Genomic DNA, 10,835 nt, shown 5'->3' on the forward strand with positions numbered 1-10,835 from the left:
ACATATAACTAGATGTGTAAGGCTGTCCCACCGTTAAATATTAATCTGTGTGCAATTCCTACAAAATGCGTAATGCAATTTACAAACAATTTAGACTTGACTATACTATGTTCCTCTGGTATCAGTATTCAGAACAAAAGCTAAGAACTCATTAGAAAAGAACTATGAACCAATGTTAATTCAAAAGCAACATACTATGCACAGTATCTAGATTTCTAACACTGTAATTTTTACGATTAATTTGTGACTCTCTAATTTTAATGGTTTGCTTCAGTTTGTCATATACAATACAGTCAATAAGGAATGTAACCAAATAAGGCATCTTATTAGAAATAAGAAATATTTAAAATATATAATCTAGGAAAAATAATGAAAAATTAATGAAAGACTTAACATGAAATTTCATTACACGCTAATGAAAGCACTCCAAATTAATCCATTTCAGAATTTCAGGTCATTGCAATTCATTAAGGAGATAATATCAACATGTATCATATCCAAACACTTGTTGGAAAACCAAATCTACATTCCTATGTCAAAAATGGTTTGGTAAAATACAGCACTATTTTTTTTTATCTCTTCTCCCAAAACCCACAAGTATGTCTCTACTTTCAGGCAAATCTTCTTGAACCCTCAACTAAAAAAAAAAGTTAATCATATACTATCACATGCATGTAATCAACATATATATATATATATATATATATATATATATATATATATATATATATATATATATACATAGAGAGAGAGAGACATCTACTCCACGCCTTGATGTAAGGTGTCTTCCATTAATGATGAGTTCACAATGTCATGAAGAATTGAAAGAGTATAAAGTAGGGGGGAGAAGAGAGAAGTTAAGAAGAGACAGTGTTTTGTTTTGTTTTTTTAGCTGAGCCATCCTGCCACCTGTTGGCAGCTTAGCGGCTGCTTAGTTTGGGCCGGAAATCGAACTGCTGTTGCCCAGAGNACCAGAGTGACTGACTTTAAATTGTATCAACCTCCCTAAAATGGTCTCTTATATGTTTGAGTTTACTATAATACTTTTGTTTTTGTTTTTTTAGCTGAGCCATCCTGCCACCTGTTGGCAGCTTAGCGGCTGCTTAGTTTGGGCCGGAAATCGAACTGCTGTTGCCCAGAGTTCACCCTCTTGAGCAAGCTCTTAACCTACTGAGCCACTCAGCCGGCCCCAGAGTGTTTTTGAATTCTGGTTGCATCACTTCTAGGTGTAAGTCTTTTGGTAAAACCCAAACGTTTTGAGATTTGTTTTCTTTGCCGTGAAATGGCGATGAATGTCCATTAACTGAGATGATAAAATACAATATGTGAAATTGACAAGTGGCTTTGGGTAAGAGCAGGGACTCTGAAGTCAGCCTGGCAGCCTGGGTTTTAATTCCAGCCCCACTCTTTAAAGTGTACTCGGACAATTTATTCAACCTTTTTGTTTGTTTGTTTCAGATTCCTCATTTATAAAGCGGATAAAATGGATGGTTATATAACATTAGTATATCGCCTATTAATGGTTAATTTAGCACATCAGTGGATGGATAATGTAGTGTACCTACTACATAGGTTTGTTGTGAGTTTAAATCAGTACTAGTGGTACAGTGGCTGACACAAAGTGTCACATAGGCAGGTGTCAAACACACTGATAAGTACCCAGTCAATTACAGCCATTGCACTGTGCACACTGATCTCAATTGTCACTCTATGCCACTTCTATATGCAAATCCTGAGAAGTACAAGATTTTTCATTCATCCAACAAGTGCTTGTGGAATATTACATGTCAGGCCCTGGTGAGACACTGACTTTTAAGTGGCTGTCCCCCATTGTCATACCATATGGGTCCCTATTAAACCTGATATCAAAAAACTATAAAAGCCTAGAGTGAAACACATATTCCACAAAAACAAATATTTTACACAATATAGCTTTATGAAAAGAGCCTTTTCCCTGAATGACCAAGTAGTAACTGTCATAAAATGTTTTTTTTTTAAAGTGTTTTGAGGGCCGGCCGAGTGGCGCTTTGGTTAAGAGTTGGCTTGGGACACCAGCTCTGAGCAGAGGGCCCCAGTTCGAATCCCACATTAGGGCCAGTGACGCTGCACCCTCTACAGCTAAGATGGTGAACAACAGCTCAACCTGGAGCCGGGCTGCCATGACTCGCCTGTGATGGTGTAGGCTGCAGTGGAGCTTCAGTGGGCTGCCATGAGCTACCGTGAGTGACTGACAGCCGGTGTGAGCTGCAGTGAGCCGCTCTAATGGCCAGTGACCAATCTGCCTCACCTGGGAAAAGCACAATGATAATACCAACATGGGACAGTGAAACGATGTCCTCCACAACTAGACTGAAGTATAAAAGAACAGCAACTTGTCTGTTCCCCTTCCCCGATTCACCAATGCTGTTCCCCTCCCCCAATTCCCCAATAAAATCTTTAAAAAAAAAAAGTGTCTCGATGCCTATCACTCCCTGCTGCTATCTTCTCACCCCCAGTGAACAGTAAATGGTGACATATTTATGTAAACTGAGTTTCTTAAAACGAACATTGGAATTATTATAAATAAAATTACTAAATTAGCTGTTTTCTAGTCATGCCACCAGAGTGACTGACTTTAAATTGTATCAACCTCCCTAAAATGGTCTCTTATATGTTTGAGTTTACTATAATACTTTTGTTTTTGTTTTTTTAGCCCTTAAGTACTAACATGTCAATTTATAAAACACCGTATTCAGTTGGAATTATCAAACACATAATCATTTTTGGCTAAAGTTTCTCCCCGTTTGGGGAGAAATTAATATAAAGTACACCTGGAAAGAAACCTAGATTTCCAGAACTAAAGAGATAAATCAGACTGAAAAGTACTTCATCTACCTTTCCCTGTAAATTTTTACCATTATTTGTAAATTAAGTAAATGAAATTTAGAAGACATCATTTTACATTGAAGAGAGGGGAAATTCATGACTATTTGAAAATAATTTTTATAGTAACATTATATCTAATGAAATTATTAACAAGAAAACAGAATTTGGGGGCTAAACATAGAACTATACTAGTAATTCTACCAATCTGAAATATGAAGAGATACCTGTAACTGATAATGGTAACCAGGAGTGGGGGTGGATTGGGAGGAGTTGGTGCTTCTGAAATTTTATATTAGAAAATGCCAAAATATATCTTCACCAGTTAATAATACTATTTTCTCATATATATAAACTCAACTCAATCTATGAGTCTAACTCAACTCAAAGCAAACCATCTTACTTAACCTTACTTACATCTTACCTACCCTACTATGCTACCTTACACTTAAGTTATTGCACCACTTTGATATTATCCATTTTCAGAAGCCTAAAGCAAATGTGGAATGTTGAAATCATAAAAATTAAGCCACAGAAAAATACATAAGCAAGCAAGGTCAACATTTGTTTTTATTCTCTAACCTTGTTTTATTTACCAATTCAGTAATATTCCTGTGAGATCTCTCACTTAGAAACCCTGTGTTTGACAAAATACCCTTGTTTAAAAAATTGGACATTTCAATTGAGAAAAAATATAGTTTTTGTCTTACCTTAATACAACTACCAAGCAATAAATTTCTGATTATCAGAAAGTTAACAACTGGTATTATCAAAAGATAAGTAGGAAGACTCCCATGAATGTGGACTTAGAAAACTTAAAAAAAAAATACACTTCTAAAAGACAAGAAGGATGATCCTTTGGGGAAAATTTTTCTCTTGCTTTATTTTGACTTAAACAGACAAAATAAGCAGGTTGTCTTTGCATTTTCACATGGTAATGGCTCAGAGCAGTGGCACAAAGAAAGGTCCTCTTTTCATGACTCCTTGCTGTTGATTACTCCCTTATATAGTACCTGGTAAGAATGCAGGCCACTTTTCTTCTCTTAGGCTAGCTGATGGGTTTCACTACCACACTGGAACAAAGCAGTTTTGTTTATATTGGTGTACATGCATTTCTGCTTTTTATATTACAGAATAACTTGAAAAATATTTTACGTAGCTATTTTTTCATTTCTTGTTTCTTATGATATCCTGCAATTTATTTTAGGTAAAATGTGTTAGTGAGAAACCCACACAGCTACTGATTAAACATATATGTCACATGAAACTATGGTTCCTCTGACAGGAGTCAAAAAAACGTAGATTGCAAGAAGCAATTGCTACACTGAAGATTTTGAAAAGTTATTATCCTACAGGCAATCAAGGTCCTTGTTTGTTTTAAAAACTGGTAATAAAAATGTGACACTTTTAGGGTAAAATGTTCATTATACTTCATTGGATACAGTTTCTATGTTAGTTTTCATTTTTTATTAAGAGTCAAATAATAAAACTATTTGCAAATCGTTTGTTGCCTGTGCCTTCTTCTTTCTTTAGCTAAATTAACAGATATCTAAATAATTTGTTTTATGAATTAATTACACCTTAAAGTAAGGTTGGTTAGATAGTCTTGTGTTTTTGAGACTAACTCCCAAATATGTAGTCATCTTGTATTTCCTTTTAAAATGGATAAATTATATGTATTTAGAAAGAGTAAAAGGATGTAAAAATTTGAAAAGTACATATTTCTAAAATGGTCTAGTTAGAGCACTGTCATTCCAGGACACTTTTTATTTTAGTTTTGAACCTGGTGACTTTCCTTATTTCACTTCAATTCAAGGGCAATAACAAGTACTCAGGACATGGCAGACACTCTAACAATATTTGTGAGCCTATGAAAGTGAAAAAAATATAGACTTTGCTCCTAACTAAAATCTACTAAATATGGGTGCTTGATTAATTATCATCAAACACAAACAGCAATAGTGAGGTATAAAATGTCACAGGAGATTTTTACTTATCTTCAATGAGGTAAGACTACTCAGAGGAGATGACATTTTATCCAAGCTTTAAGAAATGGGATGCTTTCAACAGGTGAAGATGGAAGACAAAAGATTCTATGCTCAAAGGAAAGCACAAACAAAAGCACAGGTATGCAGTCTATGGAGATAGGAGAAGAATAGGGGGAGGTGAATTTGGAAAGTTGGGATAGAGCCATGGTGCCCACACAACCATTAAATGCCAGTTGCAAATTTCTGTCCTTTACAAGAGGACAAAATGGCATAACTGGTACTCAACTGGCATAAAAATTATCCTTCTGTGGGGGTTGGAGGTGATCAAAGTGGAGGATAGGGCTCCACTCACAAGAGCTTAAGTACATATAAATCATACTCCACATTAAATTAATTACTACTTAAAGAAGCATTAACAAGAAAAAAAATATGCATTTAAGAAATGTGTATTACCTGTCCCCAAACCACAATATATGGAGCTATTCTTTTTATTCTGTTTGCCAACATGTCAAATGTATTTGTATTTACGTGTCAAAATGTAAACTTAAGCCAAAATGGACTGATACAAAATAAAAGCATACTTAGTTTCTATACTTCCTTTGCTCCTCCCAACAGGCTAAGATTTTTCCCACCTCAGGGTCTTCAAACACACACATTACACTCAAACCTTTGCATCCTTGATCTAATTAAGTCCCTCTCCCCATGGTTCTCTATCTCATCCCTCTTTATGCCTTACAGGATTTTGAGTTTTGTGGTTTCTTATTAATTTGTTCCTTTACATACACAATGACTTTCTACACCATATCTGTAAGCTCCATGATGGAAGGAACTTCATTTGCTCTATTCACTACTCTACATATAATGTCTGGAACAGAATCTGACATATTATAAAGATCCAATCGCTATTTGTCAAATTAATGACAAATTGCCATACCTAAAAGTTGAATCTTTAAATTAACAACACAGATTTTTAAAATTTCCTGGGGGCACATCCAATGTAGAGTGAGTATTAGAGGAAAAGGTAAATATGCATAAAAATATTTCCTAAAAGAATATTTAATAAAATGGTGTAATATTAATAATTATACATCATTATATATAAAATCATACAATTATATATTAATAAATAATTTGCATAATATAAAGTTTAGTATTTCTTTTTATTAAATTAATAACAAATTAATTTTTTTCTGATACTCGAGATAGATCTATTTTTTTCTTCACTAATGAATTTATTTTTTTATATATAAGAAATATATAAGGAGGTTAAAAGAAGAGGTTCTAATGAAATTTCCTTCTAGCCTATCTCCTTTTCCATTTTCCCATCAAAAATAAGGTAATAAAAGAGACCCCAACTGTATTTTTCTTACAGATCACCAAGTCATGCATATCACTTTGAAGTCACTAATATCAAGAAGACAATCACAACTGAAATGATGAAATAGACTACTAGGGAGCTCAGAAACCTTTCTATATCTAAGAACATGTATAGCCTCATATTAAAATTCAGAAGTATAAAGCAAAACCTACTTCATCACCCAATCTGACACAAAACATTTATTGTCCATATTTATAAAATAATCTACTGGTTATGCATTTCAAGAGTACACACAATAAGTTTTCATCACGGCTTACATTAAAATGTTCTTATCTAGAGGAGAACAGTTTTATTTACTTCAAGTAGATGACAAATTTGGAGCTCTGCCTGGTGAGAACTGAGTTCTAAAAGATAATCCGCTGAAACAAGTGGAGAAGCAAACACTTTTAAGTCATGATAACATGACCATCCACAGATCAATAATATTTAAAACAGTGAGTTGGCCTTATAGTACAAAGGTTTGCTGGATAAAGCTCTAGGCTAAAGTGGAAAATTAAAATCCATTTTTTAATAGCTTCTGCACCATTCTGAAAATACCACTGTCCCCACCAAATACTTCATCAAGAAGTATTATATTTATATAATTAAATATTATATTTATATAATTTTTATCTCCCTTAAAACTATCACTCTGATTTTTCTCAGATGTTTGCCTTTTAAGCTTGATTCTAAGGGCAAGTAATCTCCAATTTCTAATTGTGACAATAAGCTATTACTGTCCTTTAAAACTGTTTAGCTTTAGACTTTTTTTAAATGAGCCTTAAAACTTTTGGTCACAAATCTGTAAATGTGTGCAACGCTCACATAGACACACATGTAGAGCACATGCCTTTTCTTTCCTGCCTTTGGAACAACAGGGCATTTAAAACAAATACAGCTGGGCGCCGAGAACACAATGTGCTGGGCAAACATATACTCCTATTAACGTAAATATATTCTTTGATGTTTCCTGCTAAGCCCACAGAGTTATGAAAAGCAAGCAATCCCCGTTTTCCCCACAGAACACCCCACATGCTCTGAAAGCAATCGCCCTTCGCAGCTGGACGTGGAGACGAGCAGGGATGAACCAAAGCCGCTGGGCTCTGGCTCCTCAGTGAGTTGCCTTCTCAGACCCTGACATTTGAAAGGCAGCAAAAGACAGTCATGCTGCACATCAGTTGCTTCTCAAAGAAATATATATAGAGAGTAAGGCAACTATTCTAGTCATCTGTATGTAGTAACTACTTGGTTTGCCTCACGTAATTCGTGAGTCCTTGAATTAAAACTGATACATATTGGGGATGTACACTTGGCCAACCTCCCCTCCCCCCAAATCAGACTCATTCTTCCTTACTCTGTGACCTTCTCCGCATCCCAAGATATGACCTAAAGGCTTCAGAGTGTGCAATATCGCAGGCTAAGCAGGTTTCTGGTCAATTTCAATTGAGCTAGCCCTCAGTTCACACATACCCTCCACTCACTTCTCTTACACCAGCCCCTGCTGAAGGCGCTGTGGGGATCACACTTTACCAAGGTCTGGGAGCTAAGGAGGTGTCCCGAAGACCTAGGAGGCCAAGTGAGGCCAGATACACAGAGATTCCTGACGCCTCCAATCACACTGGAAGAAACCAGCGCAATCCCAAGGTGTGATTTTTCTGCAGCATTGTGGAGTTAGGCTCTATCCCCGGGGTAAGCCAAAACCCTGGGAGTAAAAAGAGATTTTCTCTGGAACCCATCCCACATGAGACTGAAGAGCTTGAGGCTGCTGGCGGGAGTGGGCCAACTTGCGGGCTGCTGGCTGGGCTGAGTTTTCAGTGGCTACAGGTTGCCTGAGAGCAGGTTCCCAGCTCCCGCGGTCCGAGCGCTCCGAGCGCCGGAAGAGAGACTGGGGAGATAGGGGATACCCGTAGACCGAGGGAGGGAAGGGGGAGCCCGAAGAGTCCCCATGCAGACTGGGAGATGGGGAGATCCTAGGGTGCTCCTCCCAACAGTGACCCACACAGACCTTGGCGCCGCAACCTGCGCTTCTTGAGGCCGAAGATGCGCACTTTGGAGAAGATATCCACCAGGTTGCCGTTGCAGAGCCCGCGGTTCTTGTTGGGGCTGCTCCGCCTCCTGCTGGCAGACGGCCGGTCCCAGTGTTGCTCCCTCGCCTGCCGCTTCTGGCGGATCAAGCCGCTGGCGATGGCCGCGGCCATGGTGGCCCGGGAGTGGGTTCGGAGAAGGAAGGGGACAGAGGGAAGGGGAGCTGGGGGCACCAGGGAGGGAAGGGGCGGAGCGGACCACGGCTTTCCCTCGGGCAGGCGGAGGGGGTGGGGAGGGAGTAGGGGCTCTCAGTCCCGACTAGGACCCATCGCCGTCTCGGAGGAGCGTGGGGCCAGGCGCGCAGAGGCACCCGGGGCGCGGTGGGGCGAGCTCGGGAAACTAGAGGCTGTGTTCACTGCCGCCCGGCCGCGTCAGAGCCGGGAGTGGATTGGGGGCTGCCGGCGCCGCAGGTCACCACGAGCCTCCGGAGCTCCCTTGGGGGCCTCCACTGCCACTCGCGCTTTATCCCAGCCTGCCTCCCTGGCAGGCGGTAGAGCTGGCCGCCTTCTTCCAGGGCACTGGATGGAGAGCGGGTCTCGGCTGGGTCTCGGGGTGTCTGTCCGTCCAGGGCGCGCTGGGCAGGACTCAGCACCAGGCTGGAACTGCCCCCTGGCCGGTGCCGCCGCCGCCGCCGCCGCCGCAGCCTGCTCTCGGGTTCTGCCGGTGATTGTCAAGTGCTTTGGAAATCAGCATCTGGAGAGAGCAATCTTCTCCTTGGAGATCTCTAATCAAAGCGCTTCGTTCCCACTCCACTACAACCCCCTCACGTATCGCTCCTATGTCTCTCTTCAGAAAGAAAAAAAAATGTATGTATGTATGTATGTGTGTATATATATTTTTAAATAATATTAGTAATAATAATAAAGAAAGCTGAAATGGATTGCAGGGGGTGGGGTGCTAAGAGAATGAGCCAAAGCAGGTAGAATTGAAGGAATATTGGTGCGCTTTTGCTTAGATGAAAACTCGCAGGTTTCCGAGGCGTCCGTAGCTTAGCTGGGGCTTCTGGATCCTAAGGTATCTCCCAGTCCAAAGAAACTCTCCTCGGCAGTTGGAGGGTAAGGAGGTTTCCGCCCTCCTGGCTAATCCCTTCGGCACCGAAGCCACCCCACCCTGGGAAGGAGGAGGAGAGCAGGAGGCTGGGAGGGAGGCGAGTGTATCCTGAGGAGGGAGGCGCCTCCACTCCTTATCTACTCCATCCAAACTTGCTGGACTCTCTCCTTTCCGCTGCCAGGAAGGGTAGGCTTGTCATTTTGAAACGAAACACGGAGCAAAAAGGAGAGAGGAGGGGGAGGTGGGAAGATGTGGTAAGGTGATGTGGGAAGACCCCCTTCCCAAATTTGCTCTCTAGCACTTGGAGATGACAGCAGCTGTAGCTGCTACAAAACAGCAGCTGGATAGGATAAACGCCCAGTGGAATACTGAAGAAGTCACTGCAGAAATATCAAGGGTGGGGGAGAGTGTCACAGCATTCCAGTGACAACAAAAAGCAGCCAGACTGAGCTACAGTCTTTGGTATCCCTGGGTAGAGAAGCACTGCCAGGGGGCAAAGTCATATGGACTGCCTGAAATTCAAGTACAACAGCTGCTGCCTCCTGTCCTTGATTTCCTGTCTGTGTCTGGACAGGCAGTGAGCAAGTACAGGGCACCCTAGGAAAGGAGGTTGTAGAAGAAGAAAAAAAAAAAACTTCACAAACACTTCACGCTTGGATGATACAGATTTGTGGTTTCTAGGATACACTCAGAGTGACAGACCCACATTTTGCTTCTGCTAGTGTGGCTTCTCACCTTTTCCTCTTCCCTTTTAGCTGTTTTGCTTATCACTACAGGAAGGTAAACAAAAAAAAATGCGAAAACTAGACTTCTCGCAATCCAGTGTGAAGGATAGAGGAAAGAAGACTCACTTGGTAATCAAGAGACTTGTCACCATCACCTTCCTGGTGACTGCTTTAAAGCTGGGAGAAGAGGAGAGGCATGCTCTGAAAGCAGTCCTGGGCGCAGTTCTGAACCAACACACACTTTCTCTTTGTCTCAGGAATAAGCAGTAAAGTGCTACAAAGACTTGCAACCAGGCCAGTGGGAGAAGTTCAGCCAAGGGCTGATGGCAGAGAGACTAGACACATTCTGCCCTACAGAACTTCTCTACAACCTCTCTACGTAAGCAATTACTGCTCGGCTGTTATTTGTTCTATTTGCTCTATATTTGCTAACAAGTCTCCTTTGGGAAAGAGAATTTAATCTAAAGGAGGTGTGTAGATTTTGGTCCGTAGATTTTGGTCCAAAGCAGATTTCATTGGCTTTAGGGTGATCACATTTAACATTAAAGAACATACATTAAAGAACATCTGTTAGCTTATTTTCCATACCTTATTATGTTATAGCTACAAAATAACCACAATTATTAAAAGGAATAGGTAGCAGTAATTTTGCCAGAAATGTACAATACCTACTCACCCATGAGATAGTAAAAGTGAGGAAAAGGAGTGTTAACTATTTTGCTCCACCTCTACCACTTTATTTTCTGTTTTACATGTCTTTGTTCTTAC

General features: G+C 40.2%; 2 protein-coding genes across 2 annotated transcripts in view; one reads left to right on the forward strand and one right to left on the reverse strand.

The window, feature by feature from the left end:
• FGF14 (fibroblast growth factor 14) overlaps positions 1-8,506 on the reverse strand; it is a 212,637-nt gene extending 204,131 nt beyond the window's left edge. Inside the window, exon 1 of the mRNA XM_019625116.1 lies at positions 8,213-8,506. Coding sequence (XP_019480661.1) covers positions 8,213-8,405 — 193 coding nt within the window. The 5' untranslated portion in view covers positions 8,406-8,506. The remainder of the gene's footprint in view (positions 1-8,212) is intronic.
• Positions 8,402-10,835, forward strand: part of LOC109372158 (uncharacterized) — a 3,931-nt gene continuing 1,497 nt past the window's right edge. Inside the window, exons 1-2 of the mRNA XM_019625119.1 lie at positions 8,402-9,098; positions 10,325-10,446. Coding sequence (XP_019480664.1) covers positions 8,404-9,098; positions 10,325-10,337 — 708 coding nt within the window. The 5' untranslated portion in view covers positions 8,402-8,403 and the 3' untranslated portion in view covers positions 10,338-10,446. The remainder of the gene's footprint in view (positions 9,099-10,324; positions 10,447-10,835) is intronic.

The sequence above is a fragment of the Hipposideros armiger genome, unplaced genomic scaffold (assembly GCF_001890085.2).
Source record: "Hipposideros armiger isolate ML-2016 unplaced genomic scaffold, ASM189008v1 scaffold_615, whole genome shotgun sequence".
In the NCBI taxonomy this organism is placed as follows: Eukaryota; Metazoa; Chordata; class Mammalia; order Chiroptera; family Hipposideridae; genus Hipposideros; species Hipposideros armiger.